This window comes from Colius striatus, chromosome 11, assembly GCF_028858725.1.
Source record: "Colius striatus isolate bColStr4 chromosome 11, bColStr4.1.hap1, whole genome shotgun sequence".
Lineage (NCBI taxonomy): Eukaryota > Metazoa > Chordata > Aves > Coliiformes > Coliidae > Colius > Colius striatus.
Window position 1 is genome coordinate 29,235,566 of NC_084769.1, and position 26,338 is coordinate 29,261,903.

At 38.3% G+C, this 26,338-nt stretch overlaps 2 protein-coding genes across 4 annotated transcripts; one reads left to right on the forward strand and one right to left on the reverse strand.

Moving 5' to 3' along the window:
* Positions 1-3,202: 3,202 nt before the first annotated feature.
* On the reverse strand, positions 3,203-13,145 carry MDH1B (malate dehydrogenase 1B). Of its 3 annotated transcripts, none has more exons than XM_062004853.1 (10): positions 13,045-13,145; positions 12,407-12,519; positions 10,762-10,896; positions 10,459-10,601; positions 9,292-9,794; positions 8,077-8,218; positions 6,968-7,131; positions 6,306-6,445; positions 5,534-5,618; positions 3,203-3,842 (listed from the first exon to the last, which is right to left on the reverse strand). In XM_062004853.1, the coding sequence occupies exons 4-10, from the start codon at positions 10,578-10,580 to the stop codon at positions 3,811-3,813; spliced, it is 1,188 nt and encodes a 395-aa protein (XP_061860837.1). In that variant the 5' UTR covers positions 10,581-10,601; positions 10,762-10,896; positions 12,407-12,519; positions 13,045-13,145; the 3' UTR covers positions 3,203-3,810. The 3 variants fall into 3 exon arrangements, with proteins under 3 accessions (XP_061860837.1, XP_061860836.1, XP_061860834.1); XM_062004852.1 differs by lacking the exon at positions 13,045-13,145 and adding an exon at positions 12,833-12,947 and having other exon boundaries at positions 10,459-10,598; XM_062004850.1 differs by lacking the exon at positions 13,045-13,145 and adding an exon at positions 12,833-12,947.
* On the forward strand, positions 12,686-25,583 carry FASTKD2 (FAST kinase domains 2). Its single transcript, XM_062004849.1, has 12 exons — positions 12,686-12,996; positions 13,737-14,522; positions 14,916-15,019; positions 16,431-16,539; positions 18,378-18,501; positions 20,366-20,505; positions 20,806-20,978; positions 21,369-21,532; positions 22,532-22,753; positions 23,656-23,740; positions 24,892-25,006; positions 25,446-25,583. Exons 2-12 carry the CDS (start codon positions 13,845-13,847, stop codon positions 25,557-25,559), a joined length of 2,028 nt encoding a protein of 675 aa, XP_061860833.1. The 5' UTR covers positions 12,686-12,996; positions 13,737-13,844; the 3' UTR covers positions 25,560-25,583.
* Positions 25,584-26,338: the final 755 nt, after the last annotated feature.

The window sequence follows — 26,338 nt, forward strand, 5'->3', positions numbered from 1 at the left end:
GATTAACAAGTGCTTAACAAGTGCTTGCTACTTATTGTGATGATAAATTGTTAACTAAAATAATTGTATATCTGCAACAGTAGGACAACACAGCTGTGTAATTTTTAATTTCTGCACTATAGCACAAAAATTGTGAAAGAGGCATGACTTTAGTATGATAAATAGTTTCTGTTCAAACAGGCACAGAAATGTCTCTTCGGAAAAGTCAGGAAAAATGAGAAAAAATCCTTACCCTGCAAGTCTGGATCCATTTGAAACAAACAGATGGCATTAGGTGCTCTATAACAAAATAAACCAGAGTCTAAAACCACATTTTCTTGACAGAGACATATAGAACCATTGAAATAAAACCTTTTAATCTGAACAATTTATTGGACACATTTCAAGAATGAACTTTACTATAATTAATAAAACAACGTAATAGTTTTGGTACCATGTGCAGAGAAACTCCAGAAAATTGCATGCTTTCTGCTCAGGATAAAGTAGAAGTGACTCTAGTAGCTGGAAAATTTTATCAGCGCATAAATAGTCCCCCAAACACTGTTAAGTACAGGAAATGGGATCTTTGACTACACAAGTCTATTTTCTAAAATTTTCAAACAGAACTAAAGTTTTCAGCTGACTGACAATTCTTTTTGAGCTTAAAAAGAGGGGAAAAAGGAAGTGTAATTATGACAGCAACCCTGAAAATGAAAGTAATTACATCCCTGATAATAGAAACAGAATGTCTCCCGCAAGGACTCATTTCACTAATGCTCAAAATTACATTTTAAAAAATATAAATATGAATCCTGTATAGTAACTATCTCACAGTTGAAAAACGCTAGGTATAACAGATCTAAGTTACACGAGACTCCAAAGGCTGTCATTGCTGTCATTGTGCAACATCATTAATATCATATCCACAAACCCTCCCTCCAAAAAGTTAAAAAAGGCATTATTAACATATGTACAGTCTACATATTTTATACAAAACACTGTGGAGAGTTCAGATCTTGACTGCAGTAGGAATACTTGGGTGAAATGAACAGTATCTACTTCACTGTTAGCACATTACCTTACAATGAACACAACAGGAAAGGAAGCAGTATCTGCCTGCCATCAAATCTGAACTCTGCTTATTGATATTCTTTGTCAGTCCATGTGTGGTATTTCAGCTACATGTGTCCTTTATTAATAACTAAAACCACTTCCAAAACAATAAAGAATTTTAAAAAACAATTACAAATGTACAGGAAATAAGTTTTTACACTTATAAACCTTGATCCCATCAACAAAAATACTCTTACGCACAGAACAAGACTGAATCCTACTGCAGGAAAGGTAACATGCTTGATTAGCTGTATGTATTTTGTATACAGGTTCTCAGAATATGTACTTTAGCAAATAAAATGCATTTTAAGTATACTGTGCGATTAAGATGAAATACAAAGACAAACGAGGCAGAAATCTTCCAATAGATGAACTAAGTTGATCACAGAGGTCCTCCTTCTTTTGAGATCAAACAACATTTTAAATATGTATAAAATAAACTACATTTACTTTTTTTAAATGTGAAAGGTGAAAACACTCTATGTTGTGTTCAAAGGCCAAAATTGTTGTCTCCTCTTAAATACAGTAACAGCACTCACCTTTCTCTTGGGTTCTTACTTAAAGGCCCAATGTCAAATGACATTGAAGTCCAGTAGTTTCATAGCACTTAAAAGCTGACTTCAAGACATACTTCTAAAGGTTTTGCTTTTAAATGAATGCTGTTCATAACAAATGCCAGGCAAAGGCTCAGATCAAAGTATCAGGTAATTGTCTGAGCAGTCAAAACAGAGAACACTAATTAATTAATAATAAATACTCTGAATTATTAAAGATAAAACTTCTTTGATCTTTGTTTCAAGGCATTTTTTTTTCTTATGGTTGAAGTGCAATATTTCTAAATTGAGGGGTATCTCCCAGTTGCTGAGAAACAGTGTTGCTATAGAGACTGAAAATAAGGTGGAAGCCAGCACGGTGGAAGCCAGCACAATAATGCAGAACACATAGTAATGCTGTAACAAACAGTTGGTGCAACTACACAGAGGACAAATAGTAAGTCCTAGTGATAACATCCTAGAATAAGAATTGTTTAGGCCAACTAGAAAGCTTACACACTCTTCAGTAGACACAAATGCTAAGGTTTAAGCAGGATATATGTAACAGTTTTAAGACAGACACCTACATTTTTCTTAAAGCCTCTTTTCATAGTTTTTTTCAAGAGTTATTCTAACACCCAAGCAATAGGACACATCAATGCTATGAATATCCTGCACACATAGCATTTCTCAGGAACTTGTGAGAAAATATGTATCAGAAATTACTCACTACTTATAGAAAACCCAAACATGGTGATGACTAAGTCAATTACTGTGTTACAAATGTAACCAACTTTGCATATGTTACCATATTTTAGCTTTCCTATTATTTTTATTCTTTCTTTCTCTCCTAAGCAGGACCTATGAAAACAAACCTTTCCATCCCATTATGCTTCCATCAGGAAAGACCTGAATATCCCTGCAGGTCAATAGGCAAATCTAATTAGGATAACTTAGGATACAAGAAACATCTCCTTCCAATTTCTGAGAAAAAAAGTAATATTCAAATCTTACTCCATATAGAAAAAAAAAAACAAGTGTAAATGTACACTGTCTTGGAGAAGAAGGAATGGAACAAATCCAGAAGTTTGTAAAGACTACTGGTAGCATCCTTCCCTGCTAAGCTCTTCTGAGACATTTGCCTCCAGATGCTCCTCAGAGACTCAGCAATCTTCTATGCACACACTACTAGAAATTAATTCCTTGAAGACCACTTTCTTATGAAACTAATGATTCCTAATCACTTTCTTCAAGACTTTTTACAACACCTGCCTCTACAGTTTCCATGTGAATGTGCCTTCTGCCATATTCATTTCTGTTCTGGTTTAGCAAGGAGCAGCTTTTGCTTAGTAATAGGGGGAGTGGGTTGCAGTGAAGACCTGGTAAAGAGTTTCTGGACTAATGTAAAAAGAAGTCTACACCTCTTCAGAGTTGGAACCTTCACTGGACCAGAAAGAATCAATTTATTTCAACTATATATCTCTGATTCAAAGAAGAGGAAACTTAGAATTTTGCTTTAAAGACTCACATCTGATAAAAAGATAACAAGATACTTTTTGATTTAACATAGTTTCCATCTTTTAAGACACTAAAGACATGCAAGTGAAAGTGGTTTCTCAACAATCCTGTTTAGACAAATAATGAATTGCCTGTTTGACTTAAAACATATGAGTAGCCTCTATGAAACCCACAAAATAAAAGACACAGAGACATAAGTTATCTTGTCATTAAGGATATGCATGCACTTAATTTTTTGTGTTAAAAATCAATTTTGCCTGAGAATATACCCTTAAACAAATGCAGTGTTTCATTACATCTGAAACAAGAGTTTTGAGTTATAAAACTGCTACTCTGTGTGACGACCTTACACAAAATTGTCATTAGATGAACATTTTATACACTAAACAATGTTTTTGTATACAGTTTATTGGTCTGAAGAAACAAGTTATAAATGAAATCCTAGACACACTAGGACAGTAGGAATTTTCCTTTGGTCTCCAAATTAAGAATGTTGTATTCACACTTTGAAATATTTTTCTGCCTACAGTTTCCAGGTTTTTTATGAGGAAGATACTGCAAAAGCTATGACAATCTTTAGCCTTTCTTTGTAGGTTGCACTTTTGAGCAAAGGAAACATTGCTTTAATATGAGAATTTTCACCATTTTCTCCTCCAGACAGCTCTGGCTAAAGTGAGCCAGGAGACAAGGTTTCCAGCTCTGTAAAAAAAGCAAAAACAGCACATAACTTTCCCAAACTCCTAAATTACTTTGACATGCAAAAGTAGGTAAGATACTTTGGTAATATTTTAATAATGCATCACCTGATACTAATGTCACAAAGAGTAGGCCATAACTAAGCAGTTAGCTGCTAGGAGTGGAAAGGCTTTGGGCTTAAAGCAGCCACAAGAGCAATGGGACAGCTTTGCAGAACAGTAGTGCCATAAAGGTAGAGAACAGACAGGGAAGGACACTCCTATCTGATTGTATATCTCCTGGCTGTGTTAATGAAGGTCATGATAGGTGGAATAATTAAATCCTGCATTTTTCAAGAAAATTGTGTCTGTTTCTTGTCTTTTTCCTGAGAAACGAGCATTGATAAACACAAGACCCTGAGCATCAAGCTCCAAATAATTTCCCCATTCATCAGCCTGCCCTTAATGCAGAGCAGCTCATAGTACAGTAAGTGCTGATATAAAAGTACTGGAAAGAATGTGAAGGAAGGAAGGAAGGAAAAAAACCTACTTAGGGAAAAGGCCTATAAGACCTAAAAGTAGAAATAAATGGCTAGAACACTGGGCAAGTGCAGGGATTTCAGAACCTAAGAATAGGGAAAAAGTGAGAAAAAAAACATAAGACACACTTTAAAGTTCATCTGTTCTTATTTTGATTCTTCTTTCCCTTATATAATCTTAAGAGGACAGAGAACTCAAAATGCAAAATAGATATGAAAAGCAGCACAGAAAGACTTGGGAGAAAACGTGGGGTTTTTATTCTGCATGGGAAAAGCAGATTTGTGGATTTAGGGAAGTTTTGCCATGGTAGTATCATATATAGCCTATGACCTTCCCACACATTCTTAAATATCAGGAAAGGTTATTGAAATAGTTCTATAGCTTTTTAGTTGAAATTTCTTATATTATTGTGCATTTAAAAAATAACCAAACTGGTGTGTCACTAACAAAGTGAAATGTTGTGAAGCAGTTTATAATGTAGGAATCAGTTTATAATGTGAAGCAGTTTATAATGTAGGAATCTCTACAAGATCTTTCATCTACTGTAACTGGATTAAGTGGCAGATCTGGCTGACACTTAACATGAGATTGCCTTGTCTACAGAAAACAGGCCTACTGTCTTTGTATGCCCCAACCTTTTCTTCTTTTAACTGGGTTACAGTTTAAAAATACTCAATAAAAATAAAAATACAGCTTGGTACTGTAACAAACAGAAAAATTAGAAGTTGGAGATGCAATTTACAGTATTTTTTCTCTTATAAACTCAACTCATTATTTCTAGATGGCAAAGTGTAGTAAAGAACAGCTTCAAAAACATGCAGTAGGATATATGGTGAAAGTATTTTTATAATAATGGTTACTTGGGTTATAAAGGTTTTATATTTATTACCAATCTAAGATGAAATGTGTCACACTAAATATTTATGCTCAGCTTTTATGCTCATGGTCTCTGAATGACATGATAGAGACTTATTAAACCAATGTTGCTATCACGTTGGCTTGCCTCTCCTATCACCATGACCCAGGGCATGGTCAGGTTACATTGGACAAGCACTTGTTATTCATATTCCTTCCTGAAGGATTTTATATCCACTTTTAACAAAAGAGTTATAAGAACCCATTACTTACATTATCACTTTAAATGTGATCTCATCTTTTATGGGGATAAAAACTCACCTTGATGCAAATAATTTTTAGTAGTGATTTTATCAGCTCCATACGGATGCATTTCTTTTTTTTCCTTGAGTGCAATGAGCTTTTCCTGAATTGAAAAAGTAATAGCAGTTTTAATATCACTCATTTTTTTCATTAAGATAAACTCTAGTGCAAACTATGTTAAAATAAAATAATCCTTACATGTTACTAGCATGACTGAAGCTCACAAAATCTGACTAGAATGTAGAATTTGAGACCAGAATTTGTAGTATTTTAATATCTAGTCAAATTAAATTACTTTTGTCTCACTGAGTGACAAGAAGTTTATGATAAAATTACTACTCATGGATTTTGCATATTCTGAAAAATCTGTAATTGTAGTAAAATCTGTCCTTCACTCGTGCAGAGTCACACCTGTGAGGATCCCAAAACATGTCTCCTGGCACAGAACTACATTGAATATCACACGTACAAAATCAACATCAGCATCACAGAATGTAGAAGCATCAAATTAAACCTGATATTGTCTTGCACAAAGACTGCAGAACTTTGGGGTGCAAATTCTACACTTACATAGGTAAAGTTATTTTATCATCTCCTTTTTGGACTACACAACAGTTGTCTGTTCATTTCAATATATAAATACTACCTTAGAAATACCTAGTATTTATCATTCATATGTGCAGTTTGTATGTTTCATATTTGGAGTAAAGGACTTGGTATTCAAAGTTACATTGTGACATACTCATAGGTGGCAGAATGGGCATTACTACTAGATACAAGAAATTATCACCTGAATCAGCTCATGGGCTAAGTGGCCCAGAACTTCTTGGGTCGTTTCACTGATTTCTAACTCTGCCATGACTTTCCAGTTACCATTCTGGAACCTTGCTGGCATAGAGAAGACAAGTCCTTTCGGAATGCAAAATTCACCTGAAGATGACAGCAAAAATGATCCAAACATATTCTGTACATATTCTGCACTGTATAATGAAGATGTGCCCCAACAGCCTGCACAGCATAAGGATTCTTTCAGTGTTGCAGGAGTAGGACTAAATGGCTGTTGTGAAACGTTCTATTTATTAGTCCACATAAGTAAACAAAAAGAACATGCTTTTATAGCTTAGGTTCTAAGATCTGTAAAGAGTCCTTGCAGAAAATACATACACTAGAAAAGCATTTAAACTAAAAAAACTAAGAGACAATCTGCAACAAGACAATATTAAACCAAGAGATGCTCGTAAGAAGTAAGCATCAAATTACAAGCTCTAGAGTGCAAAATTGCTTAGATTTGGAAGAGTTCGACATAAGATTTTCTTATGCTGAAGCAAACTCTCAGTCTGCCATTGTATCATTTGTTTTACAAGTTTTTAAGTCAAAAATCTTAATTAGAAAATAACATTATACATATTGGGGAAAGCTACAAGAGAATATGTGAAGCAAAACTAGGTTTACCTTTAGTAAGTACTCCCATGGAAATGATCTCCCCAGGAGGAGAGTCATGATACCAGTATCTCAGTACAGTAGCTACTGCATGAGCGGGTAACATTCCTCCACAACAGTTGACCCGGGAACTCAGTGAACTCTCTGCAGCTAGAAATTCCGAATGGATCCATTTGCTAACAACAACAACAACAACAACAACAAAAAACCCCCAAAAAACCCCAAAAAACAAACCAAACAAACAAAAAAAAAGAAAAAAAGAAGGAAGAATAAAATAAGGCGATTGCGGGAAGAACAGATTTCTAGAAGAAAAAAGAACTGGAAGGAAGAAAACAGACAAAATTTATTCAAACCTAACAAAAAGTGGCTTAAAAAGTAATAAAAAGCACTACTTATCTATGAAAGTTAGATAATTTACTCAGGTGATAACCTTTATTATTATTTATATGTATGTCTTATGTAACAACCTAGTCATGAACCACAATTCCCCTGTGCTAGGCACAATACAAGTATAAAACAAAACAAATGTCTGCTGACCAGTAAATCCTAGGTTTCGACCAGAGTGGCAGCTCCATGTAGTCAGGCTTGAGTCTATGTCACGTCTGCTGCTCTCCCACTGCACTCATCTTTTCTGTGCTACTTTTCAAACAAGACGCTATCTAGCTGCCAGGTATTCTTTTTCAATATGTTAACAAAATGTCTGTTTTGGGAAACTGACAAAACTAGTGTGTTCAGGCCGTATGTTCAATGGAATTCAGGTACTTCAAGATGCAGATATATATTTAGTATTATTTCAAAATTTCTTCATGCATACTAGACATCTAAGTCACTATCCAGACTTTCATTACATTTTTTAGGGTCTTCACGACATGATAGAAGAGAAACACGTTTAATATGTAGGACTATTAGTTATAAATGAAGTAGGTAGGAGAATCGGAACAATGGATAGCACCAGGAACTATTTACAGACTATGTCAACTTGAACATTCCTTTAAGTACAGCACTAGTCAGCAGAGACAAATCTTGAAAAACCTTTCTTGATGTTTACTACACAGTTCAGATAAACATGGATTAAAAGCATTTAGTTTTGCTTTAAAAAAAAAAATCAAACTGTACTGTACCTATCATAAATCATATTCAACAAAGGACGTGGAAAACTAGCTGGGCCCCAAATAGCACAGTCATATCCATAAAGTTTTGCGTGCGACAAATCAATATAGTTACAGCCAGTAATATTGCCCCAAACAACCACGTCTTTAACTCCTGTAACGAGGAAAATACATAGATTAATGAAGATATAGACAAATACTTTCACAATGTAGACTGGACTAAATGACTTTCAGAAGAGCATTTTAAGATTAAGCGTTCTTCAACTCAGAGTCTTGCCTTGATAGCAGAAATGATTTTATCTGAAAAACGCAACAAAGTTCTTCATAACATATGGAACATCATCCCAAGCTGAAAAAAGAACTTCAACTCATACCATGCTATTGTATAAAATAAACAAAATCTGGTAAATACTTAGCTGTTAAAAAACAAATGAAATTATATTAAAACACTGAGCAACACACCTTTTAAAATCCTGTGCACAAAAATACAGAATGCCTAACAGTAAAAAATAATGTTAAAAAAAAATCTACCTGCTTTGGTGCAAAAGGAATTTCTCAAATAACCTGCTGACAGGCTATTCAGTCTGTTAACTTATTTTTCCATTATATTAGGTTCCAAAACATCTAGACTTGTCAGTGATGACCAGTTTCTACTCCTGCAACATTGAAAGAACCCTTATGCTGAGCAGGCTGTTGGAATACACCTTCACTATGAAGTGCAGAACCATGCAAATACAATCAAGCTACAACAAATGATCACAAAAAAAAAAGCTAATTAACCCTGAAATAATACTACAACACAGTTCTGCTATACTGTCATTATCTGCACAGCTGTATGTTCACAACTAGTTTGTGAGTCTCCAAAATAACAATGCACTGCAGAGTGCAAATGCAATCTTGAAGTCCTAGTTCCTGATCAGCAACACAGCTCAGTCCTTTCTAGTGCATTTCCAGCATCAAATACACACCAGAATGGCAGAGCTGCATACAAGAGTTAGCAAAAGAATTGCCATTCATGGGATCAGGCACATTTTCCAGGTAGCAGTAAGCACAGAGAACAGCTGCATCTGCTAGTCCCATCCTGGCACTTTGTACAGCTGTGCAATGCAGCGGGTGCACTGCTGTGCTTGCATTTCTGTACACACATCAACTGCAATCAAGGATGTACTCTCAAAGCTGTCCTTCCACTGGATTCCCCAAATGCTACCAGAACACATAAATATTCACCTGCTGCACTCACATTCAGCTTCCTGGCCAGCATGGCTTTAGCTGCACTTTCCCAGGACGTCGCAACGGCAATGACATTTTCAGGCTTAATGGATGGGCCACATGTCATAATCATCATCGCTTTCAGGTTTACGAAGGTTTTCCCCGATGAAATTACTCTGACCTCGCGTTTGGCATTCTTCTCAATCAGGGGAGCATACACTTCACAGATCTCACTCACTTCTCTGATGCAGTTCTCAACAGACTGGACTTCAGGGTTTAAGAGGACATCATCAAGAATAATAACAATATCAGCCTGAGTAAAAGCTTCATCTGTTTCAGTGTGCTCTGAAATACTGCGGAGGAGTGGGAACACCATGTCTTCAGCTTCCATTACAATACTGCAAAGAACTTCCTTAAACTGGTCAGTGTCAAGCAAATGGATACTGATTTCTGTGGTCATCCCAAACACTTCTCCATTTGCCAACAGAGGGATCAGCTGATAACAAATTGGAGATGATGCACTGATAAGAAGATATAGAAAAAATACAGTTGACAACTAACCACTGCTTGTTTGGAAGTGTTACATAATAAATACCCTTCTCTTATATTTGATTATGTTTAAACAGATCATTACCTTGGATCTTTCATGGCTCTATCTTTCATTTTAACAAGTTGGAAATTAAAAGAGTTGAATTCCCCTTTCATGTATGTTTTTCTATCCTATGTTTCAGTCAATATTGTCACTTAAAAACTGGTGTCTTTAAAGAACCACAGTTTTTTTAAGGTGCTCTGTTAGGATTACCAGAAATACAGTAATTTCTAAGGCTAGAACTGCAAGAGAGTCTTTACTTGTTTAAAACATTCCAAACATGTTTAGTGCAAGATTGTTGTACTACAAAACTCCCAGATTATTTTGTAAATACTTGCTTTTCCCTTGGGTGACCTGGGGTCTAAATCTTGCCTATTTACATCCCTCACTTAAACTGGTGAAAAATGTAACAAAAGTAAAAATAATTTCTAATTATATACTGAATGCTCACAATGAGGAGCACAGAACCTAATTCAAACCAGCAAATTGCAGGAATTTCTGTGTAACTTTAGATGGTTACACCTGTAATATGTGACAGGAACAGTGCATTCTTCTGAAGCTGAGTGAAACTTCCCAGATATTCTTTGTATTCTCACCTAGTGATCCAGACCTGCAAAGGCTTGATAAGACCTTTACACTCTTCCTCCTCTTTTTCAATGTCAATATGCGCCTGCAGGCTCTCCTCAGCAATGTCTAACATTTCCTCACTCAACGTCATTGAGGTGATGGCATAATACTGCTAAGAACAAAAAGGGTGACCTCTAATCAAATGACAATCCAACCCCCATCAAGGTAACATTAGAAAGGATAGCTTTATTTTATACTTGATGAGGAATAAAGAACAAGGTTCTAAAAAAAATGTAAAATATGGGTTTACAGTATTAAAGGCAGCTCATTACCTGAGCATATTCCAGAAAATCATTAACTCCTCCCAGAAGCAGCCCCTTCCCTCCACGGTCCAATAGTTCTCTCCAAATGATAGGAGACTGTCTGTGTTCCCATCCATTCAATTCACAAATGTCCTGAAGCCACTGCTAATATAAACACCCACAACAAAAGGCTTTAATACTTTTTCCCATTTGATAACACCTCAATGTTACAGCTGTAAACATTATTTCCTCTGAAAATATAATTACAAGGTGTTTCATAACTTAAGTACCAGTATGGACAAAACAGGAGACCAACACAAAGGCAGGGTGATGCACCGCGCTACCCCAGTAAAAGAACAAAAGGTCTTACTTTTGCTTCATTTGACCACTGCAATTTTGTTACACTGTCTTAGGGTTACTGAAGATACCAATGCTGTGAAGTTGTGAGTAATCTGAGGATTTCTATTTAGCCACAGAAGGTAGGTAAGTAAGCTTCAGAGGTCAATTGTTTGAGTTACGTGGCTGAGGCATCAAGCAAAATATCAGAGGTAATAAACATAATAGTACCATCTATCTCATGAAGTAATATTTCATTTTTTTCAGTTCCTTATAGGAACTACAGCATAGACATGGCTACATGTCTACAGTAAAATTACTCAGAAAGGTCCATCCATGTGAAATGTGTTCCCTTGATTCGTGTCAATGTGGATCAATAAATATGGATGATAATTTTTGGTAGCTTTATTTGTTCTTGTGTAACTTGTTCTTGCTTTTCATAACGGCAACTTGACAGGTGTCTTGGAAGACTAGCTTGAACCAGGTTTTGATAAGGAGGATGTTTCTGCTTCTTGTAACAGCAGCTTGGCAGATATTTTGGGGAGATTAGCTTGAACAAGTTTTGCTGAGATATACACACAGAGGTCGCCTGGGGGACACCGTGAGGAAGACTACTGACTTCCTCCAACGACCACCTAAAGAGGGTGAAAAAGACCCCCAAGATGGAACAAAGTATGCGCGAGAAGGAGAGGACCCCTTCCCAGAAATGATTAACATTTTTCAGCCCCTTCGAGGAAAAGTCATGAATACGCATAAGGCCTACCCTACTTAATGCGAACTCGGGATGTGACGGGTGTGCGTCCTGATAGAGCAGAGGCTCTCAGCGCACCCAGCGCTGTTTGCTTGCTCTTATTCATCCAATAAATTCCAAAATTCAACTGGAATCCTGTTCAGGGATATCACAATCCATATTGTAAACAAATACGTGAGACTTAATTTCATACTTCCATTGTAATGCAAAGCCCTTGAATGCCAGAAACTCTCTTGACAAGTAACAAATCTGAAGGCATACGCATTCACAATGTGCAAAAGTCTGAGCAGCCATTTATACATAATAAAAAAAACTTAAAAACTTGAACTTCTTGCTGACAAAAGACAGCTTTAGGCTGTCTCACATTTTATGCCCATCTTTTGTGGTAAGACTCACAAGAATGCCAGTCTCTTGCAGCATTCAAATCTTTCCCATCTGGCTCTCATAGCCAAAGCTGCTCCTGCAGCACCTGTACCCACATACTAAAATGCTACTACATTAGGAGAAGAGACAAGCTACAAATAAGCATATTTGTTGCTTTGTAGAGGACTGGGACATGCACCAATAACTTGACTTACAATCCCTTACCTCCCATTTGTCAGGGTGCTGAGTGATCTTGTGAACTCTGAAGTCTGGCAAGTTAGCCTGGAGATAGTCAGCCAGGAGTTCAGCTTTGGCATAATAAGGGCAGTTTGCCTTACCTGTAAACACAGTAACAACACCACAAAAGGACGATTTTGTGACATTGATAGATAAGGACTTCACAGGCCAGACGTTTAACTGAGTCTTATGTAACCAGCATCCCGTGAGTTCCAAGAAACTAACAAGACAATATTAGACGGCAAAGGAAGGAGCGCCTCTTCAGACAGCGTTCCAGGGAGTGAGGACCCATCCCGGAGGGAAGGAGGACAGCAGCCGAGAGAGGATGCTCTCTGGAGGCTGACTAGGGGCTGGCCGGGCGACCATGCCGTCCCGACATGGCCCTCATGGGAGGCCGCGCGCGGAAAGCCTCACCCGCCAGCACCAGCTTGGCCATGCCGCGCTGCCTCAGGCCAGCAGCCGCTGCCACCTCCTCGCAGCAACGAGCGGCGCTAACGCCGTTTGTCCCTCGGCCCGCGCCGTCCCTCTCGCGAGGCCGCCCGAGAGCGCGCGGGGATTATGGCGGCGCCGCGTGCAAGGTAACGGCTTCCGGGAAGCGGGGGGCTGTTGCGCTACCCGGCGCTTACCGGCGCGGCCTTTTCCAGCGTGGCTGAGGCGCCCGGCCAAGCCTGGCTCGCCAGGTTCCCCCGCCGTTGAGCCCGGGTGTTCCGAGCCGGTGCGGAGCCGCCGAAAGGCTTGTGTCCCTTTGGCGCCAGGCCGCGGGCCTACGCGGGTCCAGTCTTCCCCTGGGCAGCGTTCACAGAGCCTGCAGAAAGCAATCCCGAACCCCAGAGGCTTTGTCCCGTCTGGTGCCTCTGGCCCTGGGCGTCTTTCCCACTGGTGTGCCCTGGCCACCGGGCAAGCGTCTCGCCCGTGTCCCAAGCAGGGAGGCTGGGACAGGCTTCCGTCTGGGAGGGAGGGTTGGTGACCGCAGACAGATGGGATTCCGCTAACCAGGGCTGAAGGCTGGCGGTGGCCCACCGAGGAGCCGTCAGGAGACGTATCTGCTTGGAGAAACGGGAGTTAGGAAAAGACTCCTGCTCCCGGCATAGTTTTCAGTTGAAAAAGCAATGTGGAAAAAAGACAGAGTCAGTCAGTCTTGTGTTGAGACGTTTGAATAAAACATAGGTGTCCCAGTAAAAGTCCCTCTGCAAATCATGTTCCAGGGACCTTATTCCAGTTTGGGATTTTTCCCCTTCCATTAAAGATGTGAATAGATTTAACAATTAAAACTTGAATTCTAACTGTGTTAACCATAACTTTTCAATTGTTTTTACAGATTAATGATTTTATGCGTTTTCTCTGGGACTGTTTCCTTGGGTAGAATTTAATTGAATCTCTTACTTTGAATTGACATTTCAAGTCTATTCATGAGACATTAGCAAAAATGAATAATAAGATAAGTTTTTTGTTAAGTAGTGTTAGAAGCATGCATAGGTGCAGTTCTGTGCTCACTCCCAAGTCTTCGAGCGCAACAAGAAAACACATTTTATGGATTGGCAGATACTGGAATCCCCTGGAAAATGTGAAGTTCAGGAAATTAAACATTCATCCTTGTCTGCATGGATCATCCCTTCGATTTCTATCTCAGAGGACAGATGTTTTTAGCACAGGTGCTGAAATGCAACCAGAGAAGAGTACAGAGGATTTAGTGAGTGAACAGGCTTCCCAACGCTCCTTGGAACTTGAAAAATTGGATGATTCTGGGAGCTTCAAAATGAAGCCTGTAATGGATCATAGTGAACCATTCTTTAATAGCCTCCAGAAATGTACCTGTCCTTGCGATGTACTGGACTTGGCTTCTGAGTCTGCTGTTACCTCTAAGCACTTCACAAACTGTTTAACTAAAGTATGGAAGCTCTTCAAAAACCTGTCTGAAGACCAGCAGCGTTACGAGAAGCAGCTGATCTTCGAGCACCCAGCTTTTGTCAAGCTTTGTCAGCAGCTGCTACAGGACTCCAGAAGAATGACACGGGGCGACTTGGTGTTCAATCTGCATGCCGTGGTGAACCTAGGTGTTCCTCAGAACACTCGCCTAGTCCAGACTTTAGTGAGAGTGTGCCAAGTAAGTATCCAAATCCCTCTTCTCCTAAGTTTGGTATGAAATTCTGGGAGAGTGTGCAACATCAGAGAGAGTTAGGTTGTGTTCCTGGTTTAATCTGATGTTCAGTGGAAGCAGGACTCCCATAGTGCATTTGTACTTCTAATTTCCTTTGGTTTTGAAACAACTGCCTGATTTCAGACAGATTTAACAGAGAGAACTCTCAGAAATCATTACCCTTTTCAAATCAACTAAATTTGACTTCTGTGAGACTTTGTGGCTCTCTGTGGAGTTAAAGCTTATTAATTGAGGGGAGGGAAGAGAAGATAACTGGTGTCAGATTAAGAGTGGTTAGTTTTTCTTTTCTGAAACATTTACGGGTCTGAAGTAATCTCTGATGTTGTGAAAACTTTACAGGAGAAGCTCAATCAGTTTGATAACCGATGTGTCTCAGTTTTGGCAACCACTTTATCCGGGATGGACAAAGACAAGAATGTGAGCGCTCTTCAAGCTGGATTACAGTGAGAAAAATATATCTTTCATGTGTTCTTCATATTTAAATGCTGTTTGAATGTGTGTCTTTTAGACATCATGGAGGGAATGTCTGGGCATAAAAGACATGTTGTGGTTTTAAGACTTCAGTCATCACTTAACAGCTAGCACAAAGGCTTCCAGTGGCATAGGGTGCTAGATTGCTCTGGAGGCAATTGATATGCTGACTGCAGCTCCACCACTGTGATTTTTTTCTGATGTTGATCAAGTGACTTCATCTATGCCTCTGTTTTATGCGTATGTAGGGAGGAGGTAATAAGACTGGCCTGGTTTGTGAAGTATTTTGATGTGTTGTGATGAAAAATGCTGTTTAACAGCCAACAAAAATTTTAATTGAATTTAATTAATATGAAGACAAGCTTATACTTTATCCTTGCATCAGCAAGGCCTTCTGTGTAATGCTTCATTGGAATAACTTCTTTGGCTGTAGTGATTTTTTTTTTCTGGGCCAATGAGATTTATGTGGGTAACCAATCTGCTCACTCCCAGATTTTTTTTAACTGAGGCTTTCACAAAACTTGCTATGAATTAGTACTTTTGGTCCTGTCAGGTCCTCCTTTGAGAAACTGGATGTGTTAGTGATATGCAATAAACAGATTCTCCTGGAAGCTCAGGCACGCAGTTCTTGTTGGTAGGAAGGAAGCCGGAGATCTGGCTACAGCTCCTTCTCTGTCTTGATGTCTGGAGCTCTTGCCCATTTGCAGGACGCCGCATCTGCAGGGATGAATTTCAGAGCAATGCAGCGCCTCAGAAAGTGACACTTTGTGCTTTTGTGTCTGTGCAGGTATATGGAAGGGTGATTCAGTCATAACAATTGCAACATGCCTTCTGAGCTTGGGAATGTGGATCTTCTTCATCTTGTGCTGATGATCCCTCTTGTGTTCTTGCAGCCCACAGCACTGCTTGTTTGGTTTTTTCTCTCACTTGCATCAAGTTGCTGTCAGTGTCTGTCCCCGAGTTTCCTACATGTTTCAGAGCTTGCCTGCGCATAGATGATTCTATGATAAAAATGTGCTGTGGGTTTTTGTTTCTTCTTTAGAAAAGTGATAATTCATTAATGCTTAACCACTCTCAGGTTTGCAGTCACATGTTTGGTTTGGTCAGGTGCTTCTGCTGTTACTGTGTCAGCAACAACACTCATCTATCAGGATAATATTAAGAAAGCATGTATAATTGTTTCCACATGCAAAATATTTGTACTGCAGCTACATCATGTAGAATTATGCCACCCTTGCAAAAAAGGAGGTGGGGGAGGAGCAGGGAATTACCGCTTTACCTTGGGAGTACCAGGGATATCTACTGGTTTCTGCTGAAATGGGGAAAACTCTGTTAAACAGTTACTCTCTATAGTTCAAGGCCTTGTCTGTGTTTGTTCATCAGGTTACTAGTGGAACAGCGCATTCCAAGCATCAGAGACATCTTTATACTGCAAAACTTGATTAAATGTGTGGGAAAAGATGCTCCAGTCTTTCTGAAGAAGAAGTTAGAGGTAAATTCAGTTGAAGTCTCATATTTACTTCCACAAAGCCAGTGGAAGCCTGCATTGTTTATAAATTGTATATTGTTCTTTCCAGACATTCAAAGAAAAAATATTGAAAGGTTAAGTGTGTTTGCTATATGAATAGTACTGCAGCTGTGTCTGCAGGACGGGAAATATCCCAGCATGAAAGGGGGCAGAAAGCAACAGAGATGGAACAAAAGTACTCGAGGCAGTAAAATAGCAATGCCCTCACCTATTGTTTTGTTTGGCCACATGATATTTCACTGAAGTACTTACAGGCTGTTCCCCAATTGGCTTGCTCAACCTGTGGCTGGAAGATGACAAGACAGAAAACCAGTCTGTGCTAAGACTATGTCCAATACTGGTATGAGGCTAAAGGACTGATGGGAGCAAAATGGCAGGAGAGCTCCCCTAGCTCTTGGACTCATCTTTCTGTATATCTGAAAGGTCCCCTGGGAACTACAGTGGCTGGGAGCAAGCTGAAGGTTTTCTGGCAGGATGTACTGGGCTTCATTCCCCGATTTAAAGACACTTCTTGGAACCTTTCAAACAAGGCCTGCTAGTGTTTTCATCACATAGCCAAAGAGCTCTGAGGTCAGAGTTTGTAATAGCGTTCATGAGGAAGTGAGGGAAGTTACCACTGATGGGAAACTGGGCAAGAACAGAGCAATGTTGGGGGCTTGTGCAATGTGTTAGATTTACATAAATCATAAAACCTTGAGCAAGGTGCCACTTTTTACAAGATGATGAGAAACTGGGTGAAGATGTGGAGGAATATGGAACTGAGAGGAGAGTAGTGTTTCTGCTTGGTACCTGAAGAGAGCTTTTCATTTTCTTAGTGTACAGGGTGCTATTTTTCATACTGTGTTGACACATTTTGTATTTAACCTGTGATATGCATGACTGTACTGTAATAACTAGTATACTTTGTAGTCTCATTTTTACTGTAATTTGTATCAATCAGATTACTGATTGGATAAAGAAAGTCTTTTGTGGCATCAGAACTGACCCTTCTGTGCCTCGGTCCATATTTGTAGCTGAGTGTGTTAAATGTAATGGCACTTGATGTGCACTTTCACAGAAACACAGAATCTCAAGGGTTGGAAGGGATCTCAAAAGATCATCTAGTCCAACCCCCTGCCAGAGTAGGACCACCTAGAGTAGGTCACACAGGAACTCGTCCACGTGGGTTTTGAATGTCCCCAGGAGAGGCTCCACAACCCATCTGGGCAGCCTGCTCCCGCGCTCTGTCACCCTCACAGTGAAGAAATTCTTCCTTGTGTTTCTTTGGAACCTCTTCTGTTCTAGTTTGTACCCATTGCCCCTTGTCCTATCACTGGATATCATTGAGAAGAGCCTGGCTCCATCCTTCTGACACCTGCCCTTTATGTATTTGTAAACTTTAATGAGATCACCTCTCAGTTTCCTCTTCTCCAAGGCTTATGGTTTTCACATGTATCCACAGCAATAACTGTAGTACTATTAAATAAGCCAACTGTGCCAGCTGAATTTCTGCTACTTTGTTAAGAGTTCGTAGAAGATATGCATTTATAGTATTTGGAAATAAGCTTTATTAAGATTTCTTTCTTCCAAAGAAACCCATATAAAGGCAAATTGCTGGGGACTTCCATAGTCATGTGACTCTAGTATGCTTGATCTGCTGTCATTGTGTGAACTGAGAGTATTTTATGCTTTTGCTGTTTGTTACTCCTTTTTCTTTCATACAAGGCTGAATAGGGTAAGGAATTTGGGAAGATTTTGGTGAAAATGCCTTTACCAGAAAGCTGTGAAGAATGACGAATGTAATAAACTCTAATTTACTTTAGATGGCAGTTTTGAAGGAGATAGACCATCTGACTTTCCCGAATGCTCTGCGTATGTTTTTGGCTCTTGTTGCTATGAATTATTGTTCTGTTCCAATCCTGAATGCCTGCAGTAAAATGATCCAGGGTAAGAAAAAATTAAATTTCCCTTCCTTATACCAAATTCTTCTTAATTATTGTCTCATCTCCCTTTTCTGATTTCCTTTAAAACTCAGGAAACATCTTTGTTTTACAGATATTGTAATAATGTGGAGCCATTTGACAAGCAGCAAGACAGAAAATTAATGATCACTAATGAAGGCGAATAGTACTTGTTGTCTCTGCCCTTCTTAACATATACCTGATTTACACATTTTATTTGCCTTTTTCTGTATACAGAATTTAGGAAAAAGAATTGAAGTCTAGCAAGAAAAAAGAGATTTCAAATAAACTGTTAAACCAAATCTCAACTGGAATTGGACATGTTACAGGATGGATTGGTGGCTTACTGTGATTAGTTGATAAAGGGAACATAGTGTTTCCCCAATTAACTTTATTTAATTATTGAATGCTGCTTAATAACTGACCTCATACTGCACCCCAGAAAATAATGAAAAGAAAGCTAATGCTTTCAACTCTCCGTATGTTTGTGTCTCTTAAGTATATGTGGTCAGTATGTACTGATTCACACTTAAAATACATGTGAATTTGTGTTTGAAAAAAAACATTAAGATAGCAGAACAGCATTTTCACATAAATGAACCAGGAGCCTTTATTTGTCCTGGTTGTTCGTATGTGTTAGGACATGGTCTTTAATTACACGTACTGGCTTCTCCCATAGGACTTTCCCCACTCACAGTACACAGGCTTGATGGCATAAACAGTGAGCAGCTACTTAGTACTTTTTTTGCATTTTTTTAGTCTGTGTTCTTAGGACTTACATGCTGCACATTGTGCAAATGATGCTCTGCAGACAGAGTGATGAATTTCTTTATAGAAATGACCCGTATCAGAGGCTAGAGATGGACTAGGAAGAGGAGGGAGAGGCATGCTTTGGGGCCCATGGGACAAAAGAATTCTCCATCAGGTTTTCCCCGTTCTATGCTGTTGCTGGGGCACTTGAGAAGGTAGCCCCTTCTCCCATGTCTAGGGACTCATCAAGAATTGTAATGACTGTGTACTTCACAGTTACTTATTGAGTTAGTTTTTACAACAGCAAGGGAGCAACTCAGTGGTGATACTCATTTTCTAATTACGCAGAAGAGAGAGGTTAAAGTAAAAAGTGCCAAGTAATATGAGATGCCATTTGCCTGGTTTTCTTACGAATACCTCACATTACAAATCACTGTATTTGATGCATAGCTCTCATTGTCTTCAGTCACAGTTATCAGCACTTCAAGAAATGAGGTAACAAAGTTCTGTGGTGAGCCTGGAAAATAACTGTTATTCTTAATAACTCAGGGGAGTTAAATTCAGTTATTTTCCTGCTATCCGATTGAGTCCTCTGGCAGAGGAAAAGGTAAAGTCTAGTTTTGATGAGTGCTAATCCTACTACTGTGATTGTGCTTTTTCTCTCCCAGTCACTGTCTTATTTTAACATCTATGCTCCTCATTGCAGCAAATGAAACGGGGTGTTCAAAAGAAAGCATTGTTCTTCAGTACTTAATCTTTTTCATCTCAGGGGTAGCTCCATCTTGTGTAGCGACACAAGCAGCAGTCCTGGGCAGAGTCTGTTGTCATTTGACATTGAATCTGTGTCACCACACCCATATGCCAGGAGGTTATGTTGTGGTTTCATGTTTTCCAGTTTGACATATGCTGATGCTTCAGTGCTAGACAGCTTTAGTGCTTTTTAGACATAGATTCATTTTTGTGATTTCTTGCCATTTTGTAAAACCAAATGGGAAAAAAAGCAATTTTCATCATGTGTTAGTATCTGATTAATCAGCAGCTTTAGACCCACCTCGTTATTACTCCCTCAGATGATATGGTGACATGCTCTTTTGTTGCAGAGAATATCCATGATGTTCCATTTCGGCAGTTACTTCTTATTCTGGAAGCTTGTTACCATCTCCAGTACCGTAATGAAAAACTCTTTTCAGCATTAGCAGACTATGTGGGTTCTACTGTCTGCCTTTGGGACAAAAAACAGGTGAGCTTCAGACCAAATAAATGTATAGTGGTACTAGTAGAATATCTGATGCTTTCCATCTTAACTTTCTTCATGTTTATGTTTGATCTTTGTAGAAGAGATTTTTAGGAATACCAGACTGATGAAATTGATACAGTTAAATTTTTTAAATGCTCTTGCATTTATTGATGACTAAAGAAATAAGAAATAAAAGGGGTGTTACAGCTTGAAAAATTTACTTTCATTAAAAATGCCTTTTATGACATCAACAAGTAGGATCCACTGGCTTTCTTGACCTTATAAAAATATCTTTTCTTTTAGATTATCCTTTTTCTTTCTGTCTTCGAGCTACTTGGCTTTCATCCTAGTGAGCTGATGGATACTTTTGCTGAGAAGGTGACAGAAGACCCTGAGTTCCTCAACTTAAAAAACCTTTTGATTGTTCTCCGAGTGTATTCACGACTCAATTGTGTTCCCAGAGGCCAAAAGGATCTGTATGTTTTCGTTTAGAATGCCTGATAATATATTATATAGCCATTATAGAGTAATGTATGGCAACTAGAATTTTATTTCAGTTGTGAAAGTGTTCATAATCCTGTTTTATTAATCTATAAGGTAAATTTGCTTTGTCTCTTCACATCTTTTTCTACATAGACAATTTTCTTTGTAATTGAAAATGGAGACCTTTGTTCTAGACTGACTAGGATACTAAATCTGTTGCTAGGTAGCTGTATGGTCAAAGAAGAATCAAAAGCTAATGTTAAATTGTACAACCTATGATTATGCAAAATTGTAAAGATTTCTATCTTGTGTTTTTTGTCTGAAATCTGTATTATATACTCTTCTTTGTGTATTTAGATATTTTTCTTCTGCTTTTGCAAAAGGTTTCTTGAGACTCTTCATAGCTGCTTGAATAAGTACCTCCCTGAGATTTCCAACACAGACCTACTGAGGGCAGTGTATTCACTTTGCATCTTAGGATATCTTCCTCACCGTGCACTTGATGAGCTGCTGAAAAAGCACAGCAGGGATGAACTTCTGCTGTCAGGTCAGGCCTTACTTTGTCATGTTCTTCTTGTAAAAAGGATAGTCTGCCTCTGTAGATAATTTGTTGTAGCTGTGTTAAAAGTGCAGAAATTAAAGAATGCAGACACGACTAATATTCAATTTGAAGTTCTCAAGACAAAACTAGTGTAGTGCTGGTGATCTAGTCACCTATTTCTGCACTGGAGCATCAGGCTTATTGTCTTGGGCCCTATGGTGGCAACAGCTTAATAGTAGGTGTGCAGATGGCAAAAGGTGAATATGAGGTACGTGGACACGGCAGAAGTGTGTAAGAACCAGAGGTTCTATCTTTGACAGGTGTTTTTAAAACTACAGGAGGTCTTAACCTTTGTAAACCAACTTTAGTACCTGGAATCATTAGTAAAAGGGGTTTTTTACAGCACTAAGTTACTATGAGGAACTTGTAATGGTTTGCAGTAGAATTTGATTTCCACAATACAATCATCTACAGCAGTAGAGTGGTTCAGTGGAGTAGAAATTCAGTGTAGAGCAAAACAGCCTGTCATGCTGTGCCTGAACCTGCAAGCAGCAACACTGTAACTGCCCGGAGTCTGTGCAGCTTAACACTGTTACAGTGTCCTTTCAAAATTATGGCCAAATCTTTTGTCTCTTTGTTTTATAAATAGCTGCCTAATTGCCTTCATTTTATAACATGTTCTATGTGTGTTCTCTCATTCCATGTTCTCCTTAAGTCTCCTGTGGTAACCAATAGCATGCACAGAGCTGTGTACAGCTGAGGGGGAACACTAGATAAAAGGGCAGGTCCCAGGCATAGACTTTAATGTTATAATTACTGAATTGATGGTGTATATTTAACAATATATTAAAGATACTCAATAATATTCAGTGAAAAAACAATTGGGTTTGAATTCCTATATTGAAGTTTACTTCCTCTGCCAGAACAGACTATAAATGATAATAAAATGAAAAATTCAGTGGGGTGCTACATCAGGTGTAATATTTTTTGGCATCTTTTTTTCAGACGATCTTTACAAAGAACAAAAGGAAATGATGCTTCGCAATGTGAAAGCATGTATGGAACTTGATAGCCCTTCCTTCATGAAGCCCGCATTTGTGCTGACTGAGAATTTATCCTCATCAGTATCCCTTAATCTCAGAAAGGCTCGGGAGGCACTAATAGAACTTCTGGGAAATGAGAACATGTTTCGGCAAAATGTTCAGCTGCCGTATAAATATCATATTGGTATGAAGCCAAATTACTGTCATATTCTTTTAAATGTAGATTTACAATCCTTGAAATCGTAAGTAGGTAATAAATTGTGTAGAGTGCAAATGATTAGAAGTGTAACACTTTGAAGACACAACCTTTTAACAAATTATGTCCTTGATTGGTGAATCTACTTTCTTGAATACTTCTATTAGAGTATATAAATCAATTGATTCAAATGATTGTTCTTATTTACAAAACTACTTTGGACTTTTTGTTAAGCATCAAGAAGCATAATTCCAACATGGCCAACTGTTTTAGAGAGTTTACATATTAGTACTAAATCACATCAGAAACAAAACCAAATGGCAACCTTCTTTTTTTCTCTGACTTTTTCTCTGAAGGTCTGGATAAAGTTTGAGTTCTGCTTTGACTTAGCAATTGGCAGGTTCCTTCTTTGACAGGTTTATTTTTATAACATTAATTTTGTAGCATTAGATAGGTTTAATTTTATAACATTAGATTTCTTTTATATTTATTTTTCTTGCCAGCCACTCAGCTTTGTGGTTTTTCTGTATTTGTAATAATTTTCTTCCTAAATATTTCTAATGAGGAAAATCACGACAGACTGCAACCAAGACTAGTGTCTTTAAACTATGATTTCACTCCTGTGATTTCTATATAACTGTCTATGATTTTGATCTACATTTCCAAAAACAAATGTGGGGTTATATTTTTTTCTGGAGATGTGCAAGCTGTAGCTGTTTATGTTGGTTGCAGGTAAGGAAAAGAGAACAGCAGTTAGAAACAGAGCAGTGACAGCGTCAACTCTTTAAAATGAGCTGTGAATTTGAAAACAATCTCAACAGTTTATGTTTGGACGCAAATATTAACTGTAACCTCTTGTAGTGTTAAATGTTTTGTTGGCTTCTTTTCAGATTTTGAAATCAGAATGGATTCAGAGAGAAAGAAGGTGCTCCCAGTAGCTGCAGCAGATGATCAAACTAATTCACGTGTTCAAAGGTATCTTTTGACTGCATTTTATTTTTTTTCTGGCAGACTAGGTTTGTTTCTGTGTATTCCATCCGGTTACTTTTTTGCTTCACAGATCTGCAGAAACAAAGTAGATAACTAACTTGTTAATTGTGGTCACTGAAATATACAGAATTTCTATGCCAACAACTCATCTGTCTCACTGCCTTCTAACAGAGACCAAAACTTAACATTTCAGAGAAAGTGACAGAAAATATCACAGCAATCTGATACTGTTGTAACGGATACAAGTTTTGGAGTAGAACTGAAATCCCTTCCAAACAATCACTACATTATGGTTTAAAATTCCAGGTATTTGTGTGTCAAGTTAAGCATTCAGTTAGCGTTCCTGTGTGACCTGATCTATCTAGGTGGACTTGTTTTTAGCAGGGGGGTTGGACTAGATATCTAAAGATCTTTTCCAACCCCTACCATTCTATGATTCTCTTAAATCTCTAAAATGTGCTTGCCAGTGGTATGTTATGGCAATTAATTCAGCTACTGGAATAGAATTTGAGTTAAAAGGATCATATCCACATTTTAGGTGATTAATTTAATCTTGTTTAGGAGAATGACCTCTCAGTAACTGAAGTGGGACATATTTAAGTAATGCTTAAGTAGGATTGGATAATACTTAACATTTATGTGCTGGGTCACTGCACAGCAATATATTTTGTACACTTTGCTTTTTGGGAAAAGGTGAGATAGTGGACTGTGTAACAGAGAATCACTGTCAGACTTCCAAGACACTCAGCTTTCCTCACCCTTCTAAGTATGTTTTTATGGCACAAATTAACTGATTCTGAATATGAGCAAAGGATCAAAGGAAATACAGAAGCTGTCAAAGTATAGTAGGATTTTGAATTACCTATTTCCTTCTCATTGTAGGAGAAGTGGAGATCTAAGGACTTAATTCTGACATAGCTATTTGGGTATATGCTGGTACTTGTGTGAAGCTCATGGAGGAAGAGGGAGTCTAAATTACTTAAGTCTGGAGAAAGACAAGGATAATGAAACTTATGCAGTCCTGGTACTTTTGCCTACCAGGAAGACAGCTGTATATTCTACTGTGTTAAAGGACATCATCAAATCATTGTCTTATTCTGCATTTGTACAATGGAGTCTACTCTTCTTGGTTGTAGATTGGCTTTTCTCTTTGTTCCTCTGTCTGCCTTCTGTTTGGGTACAACACACCCGCAAGGGAAGCTGGCGATGAAGAAGCGGCATCTGAATAAACTGGGCTACCATGTAATTCTGGTGAGAAGCGTCCCATTATTTTCTGTGTTTCAGTCATGTTACCAGCATGGTGATGAGTACTTTGTATGGTAGTACAAGCCTTGCAGGGAATGGTGAGCCTTCTCCAGAGTGGTAATTGTGTATCATCTTTATTTGGAAGATACTGGTAGTATCCCTAGGAAGAAAGGACAGAGGGACTCTAAAAGACAAGCTACTAATTACCATTATCAGCAAAATAAATATAGTACCAAAAAAAATTAAATCCATTCACTGAATTGCTTAGAACCTTAAAAACCTATGTGACTTTGGCTCATTTCCTTGATTTTTGATAGAATGAAAGATCCAAGTCGACTCGTTTTCAAAATACAGTGACTCCCTATGGCCTTCTCATTACTGAGCGCTTGGTTTTTTTGATAAAGATAAAAGAACTAATGTACCTTTTTCTTTTCCTTTCTTCCAGATCCTGAACAAGAAGTTTCAAGAAATGACAAATGAAGATGCAATTGAGTTTTTGAAAGGAAAAATTTATTCGGAAAATTCTTTTTCTGAAGTGACTATGCAGGATAATAATTAAAGTAAATAATTTTGGGTCTCGTGATCTCTCTTTTTCATGTGTAATTAATATAAGATTTTAATGGAATACATAAGTACTAGATAAGTTTTATACACAACTCCCTACTCCAGAGTATTGAGAAAATCCAGATGTTTGTGAACAATGTCTATTGTTAGTGGGAATTTTCTTTTGTGAAGTGAGAGTATGTTTTCTTAAGCCAAAAAGCATCCCAGCATCTATTGCTGTTGAAATGTCCTATTTTTATCTTAATTTTGCTTCCCCTCCTTACTTTCCCCTCCTCTCTTTCCTCTGGGTCAGGGAAATCAGTCAACCGTTTCAAGTGATACTGGAACCCGGCCTACAGATACTCAGAGAATTCCCCCCACTATCCCACCCCCAATATCGCCTGTGCTCTTTATGCTAGAGCTACAGCTGGTAAAGCAGTGAGTAACTCAGCCTATTAAAAAATCCAAAGTTAGTGAAAAGTTTCTGAAGAAGTCAGTCTCACCCAGTTTTCAGAAGTTTGGGCCAATAATGGTTCGGTTAGCTTGTACACTTTTGAACCCTTTGCTGCACTGTTACTGTAATAGATGCTGAGGCTTCATGCTACGAGAACACAGGTCTGATGTCTTTATGAACCAACCCTTGTTGTTTGTGATATTAGTGTCTCCACAACTATTCAAAGAGGTGTTGCAATACTCAGGTTTGTTCATTATGTGTGATGCATCTTCAGTGGCCTGTTATGTAGTGGTGGAATTGATTATATTGGCAGTCCTAGTAGCTTTGGGCTTTTGAGATGA

Coding starts and splice junctions, on each gene's coding strand:
- MDH1B (XM_062004850.1), bottom strand. CDS start 12,854: ATGGCCAAGCTGGTGCTGGCGG. Junction 12,520..12,832: donor GGCCAAGCTGGTGCTGGCGG/GTGAGGCTTTCC, acceptor CTGTGTTTACAG/GTAAGGCAAACTGCCCTTAT. Junction 10,897..12,406: donor AGCACCCTGACAAATGGGAG/GTAAGGGATTGT, acceptor TGTTTATATTAG/CAGTGGCTTCAGGACATTTG.
- FASTKD2 (XM_062004849.1), top strand. CDS start 13,845: ATGAATAATAAGATAAGTTTTTTGTTAAGTAGTGTTAGAAGCATGCAT. Junction 14,523..14,915: donor CTTTAGTGAGAGTGTGCCAA/GTAAGTATCCAA, acceptor AAAACTTTACAG/GAGAAGCTCAATCAGTTTGA. Junction 16,540..18,377: donor TTCTGAAGAAGAAGTTAGAG/GTAAATTCAGTT, acceptor AATTTACTTTAG/ATGGCAGTTTTGAAGGAGAT.